Source organism: Littorina saxatilis, linkage group LG1 (assembly GCF_037325665.1).
Source record: "Littorina saxatilis isolate snail1 linkage group LG1, US_GU_Lsax_2.0, whole genome shotgun sequence".
In the NCBI taxonomy this organism is placed as follows: domain Eukaryota; kingdom Metazoa; phylum Mollusca; class Gastropoda; order Littorinimorpha; family Littorinidae; genus Littorina; species Littorina saxatilis.
In genome coordinates, this window is record NC_090245.1 from 67,435,391 (window position 1) to 67,455,349 (window position 19,959).

General features: G+C 41.7%; 1 protein-coding gene across 1 annotated transcript in view; it reads left to right on the forward strand.

The window, feature by feature from the left end:
* LOC138976832 (uncharacterized) overlaps nt 1-14,867 on the forward strand; it is a 15,288-nt gene extending 421 nt beyond the window's left edge. The window contains exons 1-7 of the mRNA XM_070349730.1: nt 1-41; nt 1,802-2,722; nt 3,899-4,116; nt 6,686-7,174; nt 11,188-11,546; nt 11,875-12,155; nt 12,988-14,867. The exon at nt 1-41 is cut by the window's left edge and continues 421 nt beyond it. Coding sequence (XP_070205831.1) covers nt 39-41; nt 1,802-2,722; nt 3,899-4,116; nt 6,686-7,174; nt 11,188-11,546; nt 11,875-12,155; nt 12,988-13,170 — 2,454 coding nt within the window. The 5' untranslated portion in view covers nt 1-38 and the 3' untranslated portion in view covers nt 13,171-14,867. The remainder of the gene's footprint in view (nt 42-1,801; nt 2,723-3,898; nt 4,117-6,685; nt 7,175-11,187; nt 11,547-11,874; nt 12,156-12,987) is intronic.
* Nucleotides 14,868-19,959: the final 5,092 nt, after the last annotated feature.

Sequence of the window (19,959 nt, forward strand, 5' to 3'; positions counted from 1 at the left end):
ATGTGATACAGAGGTTGTGTAATATTTGAAGCCAAGCGATGGTAAGCTCATCCGTGAATATTCAGTTTGTGTATCTGGCGAATAGTTTATAAACGTGTGTGTTTGTCCATCCTTCCGTTTTCGTCTATCCTGTGTTGTGTATCGGTCTGTCTGTCAGTCTGTTTGCCAATATGTTTGTTTGTATCTTTGTCTGTACGTCTGTCTGTCTGTATTATTTGCCTGAGTGTCTTTATTTTTACACCGGAATCTCGATCCCAGAGCTATAATGATTTGAATTTACACATATTTCAGGTATAGTGCTTCGGTAACCTTTACTCTCGTTTTCAATATTCTTGATAATTCCTTATCATGGGTTTAGCTGAACTAGGCTACTTAAACAATGTTCTCTTTTATCTTTGCGTGGCCGAGTGGTAAGTGCACTTGCCTCGGAAGCGAGAGGTTGCGAGTTCGATCCTGGGTCGGGGCGTAAGCAATTTTCTTCCCCCTTTCCTAGCCCAGGTGGTGGGTTCAAGTGCTAGTCTTTCGGATGAGACGAAAATCCGAGGTCCCTTCGTGTACACTACATTGGGGTGTGCACGTTAAAGATCCCAGGATTGACAAAAGGGTCTTTCCTGGCAAAATTGTATAGGCATAGATAAAAAAAAATGTCCACCAAATACCCGTGTGACTTGGAATAATAGGCCATGAAAAGTAAATATTCGCCGTAATGGCTTGAAAACATAAATATAAACCAGGACGTTCACCCCGTGCATGCACACTGAATTTGTCGTAGTCATAATCTTCCACGATAGGCATGCATAGGTTTTGCACCGTACCATTAACACCCTGCTCAAAAATATCTCTTTTTACATTTAGTCGAGTTTTGACTAAATGTTTAAACATAGAGGGGGAATCGAGACAAGGGTCGTGGGTGTGTGTGGAGCGATTCAGAATAAACTACTGCACCGATCTTTATGAAACGTTACATGAGAGTTCCTGGGAAAAATATCCCCAGATTATTTTTTCATTGTTTCGATAAAATGTCTTTGATGATGTCATATCCGTGTTTTTTGTGTGTAAAAGTTGAGGCAGCACGCACTGTCACACCCTCATTTTTCAATGAAATTGATTGAAATTTTGGCCTAGCAATCTTCGACAAAGGCCGGACTTTGGTATTGCACTTTAGCTAGGAGGCTTAGAAATTAAATAATGAGTTTGGTCATTAAAAATCGGAAAATTGTAATTAACATTATTTTTTTATAAAACGAACGAAAAACATTTTCGTCTTATTTTTCATCATTTTTTTATTCAAAAAAATATATAAATATGTTAGTTAGTTAGTTAGCTATTGCTTTTCGGATCCAGCGGACCATAATAGGCCAAATCAGGACCCCATATAAATATATCATATGCGGATTAAAAACAAGCTGTACAAAATAAAAATATGAAAATTATGATTAAAATAAAATGTAAAAAAAATGTCATTTTATTTCTTGTCGGTTCCTGAATCCAAAAACATAATGTGATATGTTTGGATTAAAAACAAGCTCAGAAAGTTAAAAATAATAGAGATACAGAAAAGCGTGATATCCTGCTCAGCGCAACCACTACCGCGCTATTCTGTCTTGTCAATATCACTGCCTTTGCCACGAGCGGTGGACTGACGATGCTACGAGTATACGGTCTTGCTGGAAAAATGTTGAGCGTTCAGTTTCATTCTGTGAGTTCGACAGCTTGACTAAATGTTGTATTTTCGCCTTACGCGACTGGTTTTTTTTAAGTAAGAATATAGTATGCTTCAACATCTATTTATCTAATGCAGGCTTCCCCGAAAAAAGCACCTGCGCCAGGGCATTATGTCAGCAATGCCTGGCTTCAAGCTGTTCTGTCCATGTACCCAGACATCCTGACCAACACCCACTGTGTGCCTCCGGTCCATTTCAACCGCGTTCCTTATAGGCCAGTAGACATTGTGGCTGGTCAGTGGGTCCTCGTTCGGCAACCGTTGCCCCCTGTTCCGCAAAGCAGCGATGCCAGTACTTGTACTGCTGGACGTACACATCCCAAGTTGAGCCACGTTGAAGTGAACTGTCTTCCGTTGCGGCCAGAAGATAAACAAGTGACTCAAAAGAACAAGAAGTGCATGCCACGATGTCAGCAGCCAACAAAGAAGGAACAACCACAGTGTACTCGTCCGTTTTGGTCGTCAGTCGATGAAAACAACGCAGCACATATAGCGTCAGTCTACGACAGTGATTTGAGAGATGACTTCGCTCAGCAGCATGTTCTCCTACACCTCCAAGAGCTTGCCCACGGTCGGCACGAGGTCATGTTCATCCTGTCCCAGCTTCGCTTCTCAGACTACCTCAACCAGCCGTCCTACGCCGCCGCTGTTGAAGCAGCCCGGCTTCCTATGCCAGGAGACTTGGGTACTCGTTACCGATCCGGCGAGTTTGATATTCTACTCATCCATCGTCACTACGGGATTCTGATAGGAGAAGTGAAGTCTGTGGGGATTCAGCAGTCGCGTTTTATCCAGAGTCAGTGTGATGCTGATAACGATGTGGCCAAAAGGCTGAGCAAAGCGGTCAGGCAGCTCAACCGGTCAGAGAAAGTGATCAAGCATCTGGTCAGGGATATTGTTCCCGGACTGCAGCTGACCGTGAGGAAGACGATCTTCTTGCCGTATGTCAGCGATGCGCAGCTTGAACGGGTTCTGGCTGCTGACAGAACATTGGAAAAGGTATGATTATTCACCATGTGTACGAATACGTAGGCTGTTCTCCTTTCTGAGACTGTTTATACATCATGGCGATCTACATTCCCTTGTTTTGAGCCCCATGACAGGCAAGTAAACATGGACGGGTAGTGTTCCCTTGCAGAGAAAAGTTCGAGATACATGAAATGTTGTGTCATCGCCGATGACAGATTGCAGTATGCATACGTTATTGTAAATATCATTAGGCATTGCCAGGAGCTTGGAGTCTAAGCACTTTCAGAACGCCGCTCGTAGGCAGGTAGATTGTGAGATCCTTTTGATAAAACATGGGAGTTGTACATGTATTATGTGTAACCAGAAGCCTATCATAATAGAAGCAGCTAAGTAGTATTACCAGCAGTCGACACGCGATGATGCATATATATGCCCTTTGACCTTTCCTTGGGAATATCCATTACTAAAAATAGAATACGGGATTGTGGGAAAGCCGTTCAATGGCACTCATGCACTATATTCGATTTTCAATACACGAATCAAAATCTTTGGGATAAATCAAAATGAAAAAAATACAAGTATATATATAGAGTTAAGAAAACAAGAAAATGTTGAAAACCGTTTGGAATGAAGCAAATGAATAAAATACAAGAATTACGAGTTCAGAAAAAAATAAAAATAAAATTGCCTTTGAAGCGAATCGAACCCGAGACCACAAAAGTAAGGACTAGCGCACCGTCAATCGGGGACTCCACCGACTGAGCTATTTTGTCGCACTGTAGTCGAGGGAGATTTTAACTTCAAATATTACACTTGAGTTCTCGAGCGTGGCGACGACTCAGTGACTCGAGTTTCCGAGTCTCTCCGTTCGTATTTGTGTACTGTTCTCCATATCTCACTGTTCGGGGCTAGTTCAGTAACGGACCCTACGCTCCCGGTTACTTCGTATAAGTTTGGAAAGCAATATCAAGAAGCGATAATTTCAAGCAAGACCGGCGACATTATTGATACGAAATGCATTGACCAATCGCTGAAAGGCGCATGAAAGGATATACCAAAATCCTCTATTCTCTTGTTAAATGTTCGGTTAGCTTTAAATGGTAGTTTTAATCACTCATAATTTCATTTGCTGTGGATTTATATTAAGAAGTGCATGGAGAGTACTGTCACCGCCATTATTTTAACTGCCAGTTTATTTCTCGGCAGGACGTATGTCAAAGCCTTGGGGCTATAGACAGCCGAGGTTGCCCAGACAGAGCAGAGGCCGTCAGATTGTGTGTGTGTTCCGATCAGCTGTCCGATCCGGCTTCATTCTGGCACGTGACACCCGCTGTCATGACGCGCTTTGACACCTGGTGGCAGCGCCGCATGAGCGCAACCAACACACAGCTCGACGAGCGACTGTACTTGGAACTTGTGTCCAGGTAAGGAAAAGTTAATACAGTATTTTTCTTTGCGTTTTTTCTCTCTCAAATAAGCTAAACTGTCACTAGCAGTCAGTTACCTTAAATAATGTTGATTTTTATGTTTTCTGTGTTGCGTTTTACTGCTGCATTCGAACGACATAAACACGCTTCTGTCTCTGTTTCCTGTCTCAGTTTTTCTGTCTATCCTTCCGGTGTAACACGAGAAAATTACTCCCGCGAGATTTTTACTCCGGAGTAAACATTTCGTACGCAAAAGTTACTCCCTTTACGAAAAAAGCACTCCCCCATTGCACGAGAAAATTACTCCCCAAGACAGGTGAGTTCCGAGTAAAAATTGCGTACAAAAATGTTACTCTCCTGACGAATAAATAACGAATAAATTACTTCACCCCAAAACGAGCAATTTAAACTTCCAATGCCAGGTGTACGAAATGTTTACTCCCTTGTCCCCTTGTTAGTCTTGGTGGTGGAAGGGGTGGAGGGAGGGGTAGCGCGAGATCACTTATTGGCATTATCCCTTCGCCCGCGTCCCATTTTTGCGTACGAGATTTTTACTGGAAGTAAAACAAGTCGCGTAAGGCGAAAATACAATATTTAGTCGAGTCAAGTAGCTGTCGAACTCACAGAATGAAACTGAACGCAATGCCATTTTTCAGCAAGACCGTATACTCGTAGCATCGTCAGTCCACCGCTCATGGCAAAGGCAGTGAAATTGACAAGAAGAGTGGGGTAGTAGTTGCGCTAAGAAGGATAGCACGCTTTTCTGTACCTCTCTTTGTTTTAACTTTCTGAGCGTGTTTTTAATCCAAAAATATCATATCTATATGTTTTTGGAATCAGGAACCGACAAGGAATAAGATGAAAGTGTTTTTAAATTGATTTCGACAATTTAATTTTGATAATAATTTTTATATATTTAATTTTCAGAGCTTGTTTTTAATCCAAATATAACATATTTATATGTTTTTGGAATCAGAAAATGATGGAGAATAAGATGAACGTAAATTTGGATCGTTTTATAAATTTTTATTTTTTTTTACAATTTTCAGATTTTTAATGACCAAAGTCATTAATTAATTTTTAAGCCACCAAGCTGAAATGCAATACCGAAGTCCGGGCTTTGTCGAAGATTACTTGACCAAAATTTCAACCAATTTGGTTGAAAAATGAGAGCGTGACAGTGCCGCCTCAACTTTCACGAAAAGCCGGATATGACGTCATAAAAGACATTTATCAAAAAAATGAAAAAAACGTCTGGGGATTGCATACCCAGGAACTCTCATGTCAAATTTCATAAAGATCGGTCCAGTAGTTTAGTCTGAATCGCTCTACACACACACACAGACAGACACACACACACACACACACACACGCACGCACGCACATACACCACGACCCTCGTCTCGATTCCCCCTCTACGTTAAAACATTTAGTCAAAACTTGACTAAATGTAAAAAATGGGGGGTAAAAATTTCGTGGAGGGAGGAACCGACAAGGAATAAGATGAAAGTGTTTTTAAATTGATTTCGACAATTTAATTTTGATAATAATTTTTATATATTTATTTTAATTTTCAGAGCTTGTTTTTAATCCAAATATAACATATTTATATGTTTTTGGCATCAGAAAATGATGGACAATAAGATGAACGTAAATTTGGATCGTTTTATAAATTTTTAGTTTTTTTTTTACAATTTTCAGATTTTTAATGACCAAAGTCATAAATTAATTTTTAAGCCACCAAGCTGAAATGCAATACCGAAGTCCGGGCTTTGTCGAAGATTACTTGACCAAAATTTCAACCAATTTGGTTGAAAAATGAGAGCGTGACAGTGCCGCCTCAACTTTCACGAAAAGCCGGATATGACGTCATAAAAGACATTTATCAAAAAAATGAAAAAAAAGTTCGGGGATTTCATACCCAGGAACTCTCATGTCAAATTTCATAAAGATCGGTCCAGTAGTTTAGTCTGAATCGCTCTACACACACACACAGACACACACACACACACACACACACACACGCACGCACGCACATACACCACGACCCTCGTCTCGATTCCCCCTCTACGTTAAAACATTTAGTCAAAACTTGACTAAATGTAAAAAATGGGGGGTACAAATTTCGTGGAGGGAGTATTTTTTTCGTGCCTTGGGGAGTTCTTTTCTCGTACGAAAAGTGTACTCGGAGTAAGAATTTCGTACGAAATATGTACTCCGGAGTTAATTTTTCGTGGAGTAAAAATTTCGTGTTACACCGGTCTGCCTGTTTGGCTGTTTAAGATAATTCGATGTGGTACTTGATAATGTGATAACACGAGTTGACATTTGCATTTTTGCGAGTAAACTAAAATAAAACAATTCGCGCAAGAAAACTGAAAACTAAAGGGAAGAAGGAATCTAGGATTGTTTTTTCCCGAAGGACTTTTATGTAGGAACTCAAATATAATGTTAATTTTGAAATGGGAATTTCTATTTTAAAGCTGAAGAAAGCAGAGTTTCTTTTCTCCTGTTTGCATTGATTTCAGGATACCAGTTTCATTACTTTTCTTTTAATTGTTAACAGATTTGTCGGTCCTGCTTCATCCAAAAACGTCCACTGTGTCTTCGCACCGCCAATAGAAGTGAAGTCACACTGGCAAGCTATCTCAGAGCTAGGAAGACGACTAGTCCTACTAGTGCTCTCTCCAAAACAGATTGATCTCATGACACTAGCTCCATCTCTCATTTGCCTCACCGGTCCGCCAGGTACGGGCAAGAGCATTTTGTTGGTTTTGATGGGGCTTCAGTGGCTGCTTGAAGGGCATGATGTTCATGTTGTGAGTGTGTTCTTCAAGAGTTTGGCGGCGTCGCAGCTGGTTGCGCATCAGTTGAGGTTGACCTTAGCTGCCTGTGATCTGCCGTCATGCATTGCACCCGGAAATGTTTACTTCCACAAGTATAACTTTTGGGATTGTGAGCGTGACCTCATGCGAGCAGTTGGTGAGCTGACGTCAGCTGCGAATTATGGCCGAAGCCTTCACGTCATTATGGACGAGGCTTGGTTTGGATACCAGTAAGTAAAATTATATTTTTACGTTGATCACCAAGTAATATGCACATCTTCCACCAAACCACTCACAACTTTCAACATGCACACATGGCATGGAATGAGTAGATGCCATTAAAACAACAGAATGCTGATGTGTTTGTTTGTAAGGGTGACGAACTAGTAAGTATGCCATATGAAAACGAGTGTCTACCGGACGAAAAAGTTTTTAAAAAAAGAAACAGAAAAAACCCAGTCATTCCCCGTTTTCCTCGTGCATATCAAACCATGCGAGGGACTGACCTAAATCATTCACTGTCAGACCCTCCAAGTTGCAAAACAGCTTGGGGGACAAGCAAAGGCACAAGACACCGGTTTGAAGACTTACAAATCACCAGTGTCTTTACCCCCCATATATGTTCAAGAAAAGGTTCTATAAAGACAACCAAACATGTGTCTGCTTTGTTACGTTATATCTTGCTGAGAACAAAAACCTAGAAAGAAACACGAAAAAAAGTTCCTCTTCTGTAATGTACCGAGTTCAATATCGGGTGCCTATGCCTCTGACCTCTTTTGGATTACTAGTTTATTTTTTCCCCAAATGCAAGAATGTCTCTGTAGCGCAACGGTTAGCGTACTGCGTTTTGAGTCGGCAGGTCGTGGGTTCGAACCCTGTCAGCGCGGTATTCTTTTAATTTTATTTGATTGTTTCTTTGCTCTCCTTTGTTTTGTTTTATTTTACTCTATTCATTTTTATTCCAAAGCATTATTGGTGATCAATTGCAATACTGACCAACGCTCGCCAGGTACTGATTTGGTATTGATCACTGCGCCAACCACTGAAGCAACCCCCTAAGTGTAAATGTTTTGAGGTATAAAACATACCTTGGTATTATGTCAATTCTTTTTGCATTTTAATCAGATATGACAAAACAAAAATGTCAATCTAGATCAGGCTTAGACGCAGAAAGACTTGTATTTAGGCAACATGACTGATGAGCGACTCAGTGACTCGTAGCGAGAGATGCCGTTCTTAGACCTGTGTAACGAGATTCTGTCGAAGTAATTCGATGCTAACCCTGCAGACTTTTGTATTGCCGCAATTAAAACATTTATTTTTGTTGGTAGCTGTTTGTTTCCTTGTGGATGTGTTATGTGCAATTAAACGGGTACGGACACACGTTTTACACATGGGTTACACGAGTTGCAAATTATTTGAAACGACGGTATTATTGTATATACAGTGGTGCCAGTGTTGAAAGGCGAATACCATTTGGACCAGCAATGAGTGATGGAACATTGTACGCGGGGTATCTTGACAGGCACGTTTTAGAAGAAATAATAATAAAAGTGACAATAAAAGGTGTTTTTTTCCAAGCGAGGTGTCCGCAATCTGCATGACAAAATATAGCTCTTAATTTATCTACATCGCTCGATCTTTTTTCTTACGTATTTTGTGTGTGTGTGTGTGTATATGTGTTTGTGCTTGTGTGTGTGTGTGTGTGTGTGTGTGTGTGTGTGTGTGTGTGTGCGTGCGTGCGTGCGTGCGTGCGTGCGTGCGTGCGTGCGTGCGTGCGTGCGTGCGTGCGTGCGTGCGTGCGTGTGTGTAAGCACGCGCGCGTGCTGCGTCCGTTTCACTGAGTGATTACTCATAAAAGTTTTATATTAATGAGCGCACACAAAACTCCCCCCCCCCCCCCCCCCCCCAAACAAAACAAACAAGTCGCGTAAGGCGAAAATACAATATTTAGTCAAGTAGCTGTCGAACTCACAGAATGAAACTGAACGCAACGCAACGCAGCAAGACCGTATACTCGTAGCATCGTCACTCCACCGCCCGTGGCAAAGGCAGTGCACGTGGAATTGACAAGAAGAGCGGGGTATTCGTTGCGCTGAGAAGGATAGCACGCTTTTCTGTACCTCTCTTCGTTTTAACTTTCTGAGCGTGTTTTTAATCCAAACATATCATATCTATATATTTTTGGAATCAGGAACCGACAAGGAATAAGATGAAAGTGTTTTTAAATTGATTTCGAAAAAAATAAATTTGATAATAATTTTTATATATTTAATTTTCAGAGCTTGTTTTTAATCCGAATATAACATATTTATATGTTTTTGGAATCAGCAAATGATGGAGAATAAGATAAACGTAAATTTGGGTCGTTTTATAAATTTTTATTTTTTTTTTTACAATTTTCAGATTTTTAATGACCAAAGTCATTAATTAATTTTTAAGCCACCAAGCTGAAATGCAATACCGAACCTCGGGCTTCGTCGAAGAGTACTTGACCAAAATTTCAACCAATTTGGTTGAAAAATGAGGGCGTGACAGTGCCGCCTCAACTTTCACGAAAAGCCGGATATGACGTCATCAAAGACATTTATCAAAAAAATGAAAAAAAAGTTCGGGGATTTCATACCCAGGAACTCTCATGTCAAATTTCATAAAGATCGGTCCAGTAGTTTAGTCTGAATCGCTCTACACACACACACAGACAGACACACACACACACACACACGCACACACACACGCACGCACATACACCACGACCCTCGTCTCGATTCCCCCCTCTATGTTAAAACATTTAGTCAAAACTTGACTAAATATGAAAAGCATATTTTAAAAACTGAACTGGAAAAGTGCGCATGATTCATAACAAAATGATAGCATTGACGGGGCTCGAACCAGCGACTTCAGGAACTGCAGCGCAGCGCTATACCACTGACCTATGCGGATATCTGTCGAAAATGGAACATTTAGGAATGCCTATTTTGTGAGATGTAAAACACACGGCAAAGCTCACTGTGCAACCCGACTCAGTGAAAGGCCCGTTGGCAGACTGTGTCGTGTGAATTAGGTCAGTTCGACCGTCGCTTACCCCGCCGCTTTGCACGAAAAGTTGGATGATATCTGCACGGTCTTCCTACCACCGGCTCATTTTTATATTTAGTCAAGTTTTGACTAAATATTTTAACATCGAGGGGGAATCGAAACGAGGGTCGTGGTGTATGTGCGTGTGTGCGTGTGTGTGCGTGTGTGCGTGTGTGTGTGTGTAGAGCGATTCAGACTAAACTACTGGACTGATCTTTATGAAATTTGACATGAGAGTTCCTGGGTATGAAATCCCCGAACGTTTTTTTCATTTTTTTGATAAATGTCTTTGATGACGTCATATCCGGCTTTTCGTGAAAGTTGAGGCGGCACTGTCACGCCCTCATTTTTCAACCAAATTGGTTGAAATTTTGGTCAAGTAATCTTCCACGAAGCCCGGGGTTCGGTATTGCATTTCAGCTTGGTGGCTTAAAAATTAATTAATGACTTTGGTCATTAAAAATCGGAAAATTGTAAAAAAAAATAAAAATTTATAAAACGATCCAAATTTACGTTTATCTTATTCTCCATCATTTGCTGATTCCAAAAACATATAAATATGTTATATTCGGATTAAAAACAAGCTCTGAAAATTAAATATATAAAAATTATTTTCAAAATTAAATTGTCCAAATCAATTTAAAAACACTTTCATCTTATTCCTTGTCGGTTCCTGATTCAAAAAACATATAGATATGATATGTTTGGATTAAAAACACGCTCAGAAAGTTAAAACAAAGAGAGGTACAGAAAAGCGTGCTATCCTTCTTAGCGCAACTACTACCCCGCTCTTCTTGTCAATTTCACTGCCTTTGCCATGAGCGGTGGACTGACGATGCTACGAGTATACGGTCTTGCTGAAAAATGGCAGCTACTTGACTAAATATTGTATTTTCGCCTTACGCGACTTGTTTTTTTGTTGCTGCAGTCACGTAGGCCATGTCCAGTTATACGCTTTTGAACAAACCGTTATCATTTACTGTTTGTGTAACCGTTTTGATTCGAACCAAGTCAGTACCAGAGATGCAATCCGCTAAACAACCCAATCCTGGCGAACCTTTCCTTCGTGTATTAAATCAGTCATTCTCAGTGTTCTTTTTGCAATCGTTAAACTTAATTCAAATTCGTATATCTCAATGGTGAACTGATGTTCTACCCTGTGCAGGGGTCTCTCCGACCTGTACCAGCAACTGGTCACTACGCTGGTCAACCAGGTTCCCTGCCTCCACCTGTGGGCAGCCGATGTGGGCCACATCCACATCCCCGTTGAGCTGACAACCGAAACGCTGACCGTCCCTCTTCGTTACTGCTCTACAGTTTTGCGCGAGATCGAGGAAGGAATCTCTCTGTACAGCACCGTCCATGACTACACCAGCGACGGTTTGCCGACGCCCGCTGAAGGTCCCAAGGTCGTGAGGTTAAATCACCAAGGTGAAGGTCATTCTGGACGTTGGCCCGTTCAGTGTTTCCGGTGTGGGCAGAACGTCGCTAAGCTGTTGTTCCGTATTCGGGTGGGATGTGCTGGTAAGATTCCGTTTCTGAGTATAACGCTTGGACAAGCTTGTATGTTGTACGCTATGTGTTTGTTGAGGGACAGATTAGATTCGTGTGGCTTTGATAGGGCAATGACTTGGCATGATGTGTGTGATTGTGGGAGCGTCTGTGTGTGTGTGTGTGTGTGTGTGTGTGTGTGTGTGTGTGTGTGTGTGTGTGTGTGTGTGTGTGTGTGTGTGTGTGTGTGTGTGAAACCATTGTGCTGGTATCATAGTCAGTAAGAGCCATGCAATGTTCATGTTCTTTCCTCTTTCGCTTGTATACCAACATTTAACGTAAAATTATGAATTCAATACAGAGATGCAAACACCACAAAGTCCCCCGCCGCTACAGTACAGAGACGTCTTCGTTCTCACACGAAGTTCAGAGCTGCAAGATGACGTCATTGACGGGCAAGGCAACGTGACGTCACCAGCCAGTGAGTTCGTCCAGGGCCTTCGTCAGACAGGCGTTCCAGTGTGCGTTCTTAGCGGGACCATTGATGACCGGTGGGAACAGGATCTCGCGGACGTGGCTGTGGGCAGTTTGGACATGGTCACGGCCGCTCACTTGGGAGCTGTCAACGGCCTGGAACGCAAGGTATGAAATTTGTTTGGTTTGAACATAGATATGTTATTTAGTAAACATGGGTAGATAAATATATATACGTACGGCAAAGTCACTTGGAACCAGACAGCAAACTACGCTTTTTAACTTCCGAACTAGAAATATTTTATTTCGTCAAATTCAGAATGATGCTATTACCCTTATAGGCTATTAGTTCTGTCCTTGATAATGATTGTTTGAGCCCGAAGTCCTTTTACTGAAAATGCAGTGCTAATGCTTTGTGCAGCAAGCTTCGGAAAAATCAAATACGCGAAGTCGAGTTAGCCCAACTGATACCAGGCTTTACAGATAATATAATATCAAAGTAAAGAATTTAGCTTATTATTTGAAGAAAAGCAGGAGAGAGAAGGCCGATTGTGGGACGTTCAGTTGCAACAACCTTGTTAACGGGGAAAAGGGATGGGATATGTAGAGAGAGATGAATACTACCAGAACGTTGCAAGTAACTTCTCTGTGTATTAGCCAATTTCAATTAGCTCACAGGCGTGGGTACTTCCTCTGGCGGAAGAGGCGTTATCTTTTATGATCAGCTACATCACTTACCCCGGTAATCAACACAAGGTGGTGGACCAAAACAGACGAAGTTAAGACCATCATAGTATCAGTCGGATACAATTGCTGTATCTGCAAAAGTGACACCAGGGATGGTGTGCATGAGAAGGTACCCAGCTAGGTGGGAATCAAGCGCTTGGTCGGATTGATGGAGATTTTAACCAAGCTGACCCACAGCTTCGATCCCACGGTGTGGAATGTTCTCGTGTACACAACCCCTGATATTTTCTTTTGCTGTCTTTCTTTCTGACAGATAGTGGTGTGGCTGCCAGGCAGAATGACAGAGGACTCGAACTACAGCGAGGAAGCCATAGAGGCCTTGGACCGCCTGGCCAGCGTGTCTCGCTGCACCACACAGCTCATCATCGTGCATGCGCCGCCTGGCAGAGTCAAACCTGCACGTGCAACACACCACTCTCAGTGCCTGCTGTCTTGATCATTACTGTGCCATCTTAGACTTTCCGTCAGTGCCCGCTGAGAGTGATTTGAGATAATTGGAATAATGTGAGATATACCATCGTGCACTCGCTGCAGAATCAAACCTGTACTCGTGCAACCCACCATTCTCAGTGCCTGCTGTCCTGATCATTATTGTGCCATCGGTGTTGTTGCTCTTTCACTTTCTGTCAGTGCCCGTTGAGAATGATTCGAGATAGCTGACATACTTTGAGACATATCATCGTGCGTTCGCCGCAGAATTAAACCTGCACGTGCAACACACAACTATCAGTGCCTGCTGTCCTGATCATTATTGTGTTTTTGCTTTCACACTTTCCGTCAGTGCCCGCTAAGAATTATTTGAGGTACGGGACATACTTTAGAGAGTATATCATCGAGCGCTCGCTGCAGAATCAAACCTGTACTCGTGCAACACACCACTCGCACTGTCCTAATTATGTGGATGTCTTCCTTGTTGCTTTTGCAATATTTTTCAGCGCCCCAAAAATATGCTTTTGAGTGCAAGGAAACATGAGATGTAATTTGAGTGTTGAACTCAAATTTGTGTAACAACACTGAAGAAAAAATAAAATAACGAAGCAGGAGAAAATTAAAAAGAACAAGAGTACTTCTCCTCTATGTTGAAAAAGAAACTTGGCACAGATGAGCTCGTAAAGCATTTAGAACACTTTTGTTAGGTTAATGTATTATCTGCGCAGTGCGCTGCTATTACACAGGCTATGTAATATATCTGGAACACACACAGCGAAACGTGTCTTCAAGTTCCATATCCTTGCCATTGACGTGCAATGAGCGGCTGGATTGTTCACTTCCCATTCTATATACCAATGAAAGAGCTCGTGAACTTCAATGTTCTCTTTAATGCTACACACACTTACACACACACGCTCGCCCCTACATGCAAAACGAACGCACTCACGCATTCACATGCACGCACACATATGTATACACAAACACAACCACGGCCACACACACACACACACGCACGCGCGCATGCATACATACACGCATGCGCGCATGCATACCCTCACATACACGCGAACGTATTTTTTCTTGTTGAGCAAGATGGAAAATATAGCTGTGCCTTTAGTTGTTTCTGTCAGAAGACAATCATGCTGTTATTGTAAATAATTCACTTTTTCAAATGTTCTCTATGTTTCTTCATTCATCAGATTCAATTTGATTTAATTTAACTGATCTTATGTTTATCGGATAGAGGGAATCCGGTTGTTTCTTTTTCATCCAGAGAAAGCTCAAGAACATGCTTTAAATGTAGTGAATTTATTTGTTTGAATTTGTTGTTGTTGTTGTTGTAAAGTACATGCAATAATGCTTCAACCATGTTAGTGTGTGTGTGTGTGTGTGTGTGTGTGTGTGTGTGTGTGTGTGTGTGTGTGTGTGTGTGTGTGTGTGTATATGTGTGTGTGTGTGTGTGTAATCATCAAAAATGATTGAAGTTATTTCCCTTTAGTTCTCAGCAGCCACGTGACTTGTGACTGCTGATCACTTCCTCTGTGCAAAATTATGTTTGTTTGTTTTTTTAATGTTATGGTTGTTTTACCCCTTATTGATGGCGGTTAGGAAGAATGTGAGGATGATTGCAGATGTATTGAGTGTGTTGTGTGTGTGAGGGAGGAGAAGGCGTTTGTCATTAAAATGTGCTTAACATTATAATTTGTGTATAATCATTTCTAAACGATGTATGTTTGCTAAAAGTGTGTGTGTGTGTGTGTGTGTGTGTCTCTGTGTGTGTGTGTGTGTGTGTGTGTGTGTGTGTGTGTACGGGTGAGTTTGTGTCTGCATGTGTATGTGTCTGTGTCTGTGTATCTGTGTGTCTGTGTATCTGTGTGTGTGTGTCTGTGGTCTGTCAGACTGTCTGAGTACTGTCTGTGTCTGTCGTGTATGTCGGTCTTGTGCGTGGCCCAGAAACTTCAAAATCAAAGATCAATCAATCAATCAATCAATCAATCATCAAAGATATTCAAAGACATGAAATAACTAGTAACTCTATTAACAATTGCGTGTTATTGTTTGTGTGCAGATTGCGTGTGGTATACTGAAATCAAATTCTTGTTTTGATATTTAGAAAAAACGAAAAAAAAACCAGAACTAAACGTTCATCCATTGTACAGGTAAAGACAGCGAGATTCCTGATTATAGAATCATAACTGTGCGGAACCAACACACACGCTTGATTCTGTCCACAAACATACCTTATGTTGCGTGCACAACATGCGCGGCGCGAAGATTAACACCGTTCTCATACATCATCGACAGTCGAAGAATGAATTCGGATATTAATGAGTAAATTATTGAAGAAGTGGATAATTCCGTTTTTGTACAAGAATGTGGCATTTTTCCTCGCACGAAAGCAGTCTTTTGTATTCATTTTGGCATTGTTCAGCTGGGCTTTTTTCGCGTAAAACGTTGATTGCATGATGCTAGAATAGTTGCTGTGTGTGTTTCGTGAAATACAGTATTTATATACTACAACAATGAGTTCACCGTTATGATTTTTGGTTCTCTGAGAATGCAAGCCATTCCATTCAGTAAGAATGCGTTGATGTGTCCGGAAAAAAAGAGCGAAAAAAATACTCAAAAACTACCAAAAAAACAGACTTTGTATCCCATGTTGGCATATATATGGGCGTTTTTCTTAAAATATATTATGTATGTACAGGAATAATTAAGTTACGCTTTTGTTTTCGTTGAATGGATGCCTGTCCGATCATTAAGAATACGATAGTTTTTGTTGAAAGAGGAGACGGTGAGGGGAGGAGGGGAAGGGGGGGGCGGAGGGGGGGGGGGGGTATAATTCAAAGCCAATGAGGACAATCCAAATGTCAGAACCAGGAACAAATTAATTGTTGATTCAATTTGTTGGTGAAAGCAAAAAGAATTCACCGAGAAGATAGAGCAGCATTCGCATTCAATTTCCGAACATTTGTCCCCGGAATTATACAAACATTTCTTTGTTAGTTTTGCTTGTCGTTCGCCTGAATTGACTATTGACCTCACGATTTGTCAATGAAATTCGAGGCTACTTTCCCGGGACAAGGGAAACAATTTCTATTCGTTTCAAAGAAGACACAACAGAGTTGCGTGGTTATGTCCCTTATTTCAAACTAAGCGGTACGATAATAATGTCAAGAGGATGAACTTCAGTGTTGAATGTTTACTCTGTCCAAGAGGTTGTCTTTGACTTCTCGTCCTTACAATAACTGAATGCTTCTGTCCTTTAAATTGTGTCTTTAATCTTACTTATAACTTCCGTTTGTGTTTTACTTGATCATTTATCAAATACACGATTATGTTAACAACCGCAGATCTGTCCATACATGTAAACGAAATAAGCAACCATCCGATTTAAACATTTTTTTATGAAAAATATAAAATAAACGAAAATCGACAGCCTGCCTGCTTCCCGTGCAGAGCAGTTTTTGTATGTTTTGTTTTTTGTTTTGTTTGTTTGCTGAATTGGTGTGGCAAGTTGACGGGCGCAGTGGCGTGGTGGTGAGACGTCGGCCTCCTAATCGCGAGAGGTCGTGAGTTCGAATCCCGGTCGCTGCCGCCTGGTGGGTTAAGAGTGGAGATTGTTCCGATCTCCCAGGTCAACTTATGTGCAGACCTGCTAGTGACTTAACCCCCTTCGTGTGTACACGCAAGCACAAGACCAAGTGCGCACGGACACGATCCTGTAATCCATGTCAGAGTTCGGTGGGTTATAGAAACACGAACATACCCAGCATGCTTCCTCCGACAGCGGCGTATGGCTGCCTAAAAACGTAAAATTCCACTCGTGGGAGTGTCAGCCCACGAACGCAGAAGAAGAAGAAGAAGGTGTGGCAGATTGACACTGCTATCACTTATCAAATTAAGCACAGCATTGCAAGACAGGACCAACATAAACGACTTGTTTATTTGGTATGCGTTCACGGGGCTGGATGGTCATATTACACGCAAAAACGTGTGTAGTGTTGTGGTTCTGCACATGATCAATCACACATACAGGGAGTGTATTCATTGTAATTCACAACGCGTACAATTGCGTTTACAGGTACCCGCTCCTTGTATCTCTCTGCCTCTCTCTCTGTCACTCTCTCTCTGTCTCCCTCTCTCTCTGTCTCTCTCTCTCTCTCTGTCTGTCTCTCTCTCTCTGTCTCTCTCTCTCTCTCTGTCTCTCTCTCTCTGTCTCTCTCTCTCTGTCTCTCTTTCTCTTTCTCTGTCTCCGTCTCTGTCTCTCTCTCTCTGTCTCTCTCTGTCTGTCTCTCTCTCTCTCTCTCTGCGTCTGTGTGTGTGTGTCTCTCTCTCTCTCTGTGTCTCTCTCTATGTCTCTCTCTCTCTCTGTCTCTCTCTCTCTCTGTCTCTCTGTCTCTCTCTCTCTCTCTCTGTCTCTGTCTCTCTCTGTCTCTCTCTGTCTCTCTCTGTCTCTCTCTCTGTCTCTCTCTGTCTCTCTCTCTCTCTGTCTCTCTCTGTCTTTCTCTCTGTGTGTGTCTCTCTCTCTGTCTCTCTCTCTCTGTCTCTCTGTCTCCCTTTCTCTCTCTTTGTCTCTCGCTCTTTGTCTCTCTCTCTCTCTCTCTCTCTCTCTCTCTCTCTCTCTCTCTCTCTCTCTCTCTCTGTCTCTCTCTGCACATGGAAAGCCGTGGTCTTTTCGCTCCATCTCAATCAGGATTTCGCCCTAAACATTCGTGTCACACAGCTCTCGTTAAACTATGCGATACATGGCTCTCTCTGCCATTAACCATTCGGAAACAGTCGGCGCCGTCTTCCTTGATTTTAAGAAAGCGTTTGATATTGTTGATAACACAATTCTGTCAAAGAAATTATCTTGTTATTTAGGCGACGCATCCTACTTACCTGTTTTTCTTTCTTATTTAGCGAACAGAACGCAGTTTGTCTCCCTTAATGGTAACCGTTCTTCCATAGGACGGCTAATGCACGGCATCCCACAAGGATCAGTTTTGGGCCCACTTTTATTTTGCATGTACATTAACGATCTACCACTCTATATATCAGACAAGACGGTTATTAATGACCTTTTTGCAGACGACTCGTCTCTTTACACGTCCGGTAAAAGTTTACAATCTATTGAAACCTCTCTTCAAACGAGTTTGAACAACATATTTGATTGATGTAAACAAAACTCAATGATTATACACCCAGGCAAAACTAAATGCATGGTGATCGCAACACCTGAACTCGCTCCTCTGAATCTTCATCTCAGTTTAAATGAGTCACCCATTGAGCAAGTAACCAGCTATCGTGTTCTCGGGGTCACAATAGACGCTGAATTAAAGTGGCAGTCCCACATCAACCGTGTTACCAAAACCTTATCTAAAAACTTGTTCCTTCTCTCCAAATTAAAGCATTACGCTGATACCTCAGCACTCAAGTTGTTTTATTTTGGTCATATTTTACCTCATCTGAATTATGCATCTACACTTTGGGATGGTTGTAGCGATGTTCACTTAAAAAAAGTAAATTCTCTTCACCGTCGCGCAGCTAAACTTATCATGCCGGGTCCGCAAACATCAACAGATCAAAAGCTTAGCAGCCTTAATTTTGTATCACTTAAAGATCAGTTATTATTTAATAAGGCGCTTTTAATGTTTAAGGTTCAAATAAACGAGACCCCACAGTACATGCGATCATTATTTCAGAAAGCAACAGACAGATATGGCTCAAACAAATTAATTTCCCCGCTACCCCGTATTGATTTATATAAAACCAGTTTAGCGTTTTCGGGCTCAACGAACAATTTAGAATTAGCTACCATGTGAGATAAAGGGGTCAAGCACGATTAAACACTTCAAAGCGCAGCTTCGCAAATATCTGATGTCACGAACAGTTACATTCTAAAGCTGTTTCTAGCAAGAGTGCATTGCTATCACTAACCTCTATATAATTATTTTGTTGATGATGATAATGATGTCGACGATGATCATGATAATGATGATGATGAGGTTGTTGTTGTGTGTGTGTGTGCGTGTGTGTGTGTGTGTGTGTGTGGGTGTGTGTGTGACTGTGTGTGTGTGTGTGTGTGTGTGTGTGCGTGTGTGTGTCTGTCTGCGTGTGTATGTGTGTGTGCGTGCGTATATGTCTGTGTGCGCATATGTGTGTGTGTGTGTGTGTGTGTGTGTGTGTGTGTGTGTGTGTGTGTGTGTGTGTGTGTGTGTGTGTGTGTGTGTGTGTGTGTGTGTGTGTGAGTGTGTGTGTTGTATTGAGTGCAAACGTGGTTGCAGGCATGCGGCGCGGGTGTGTGTGCGAGTCGACTTTTCTTTTCCTTTGTATTATATTGACATACATGTACATTTCAATGTTCTATCATGCATTATGTATTCGTATAGGTAAGCATAATGTTGTAATTAGTAATACTGTATGATTGCGATTGACAATTGTCCTCTTATTGTCTTTATTTTTATGTCTTAGTTTAGCAGGGACAGATTGTAAGACTAGGCGTAAGCCTAAAATCTCCATCCTTGAGTAATAAAGTTCGTTCGTTCGTTCGTTCGTTCGTTCTCTCTCTCTCCGTCTCTCTCTCTCTCTCTCTCTCTCTCTCTCTCTCTCTCTCTCTCTCTCTCTCTCTCTCTCTCTCTCTCTCTCTCTCTGTCTCTCTTTGTCTCTCTCTGTCTCTCTCGCTCCCTGTTTCTCTCTCTCTATGTCTCTCTGTCTCTCTCTCTGTCTATGTATCTCTCTGTCTCTCTCTCTCTGTCTCCATCTATGTCTCTCTCTGTCTCTCTCTCTCTGTCTCTCTCTCTGTCTCTCT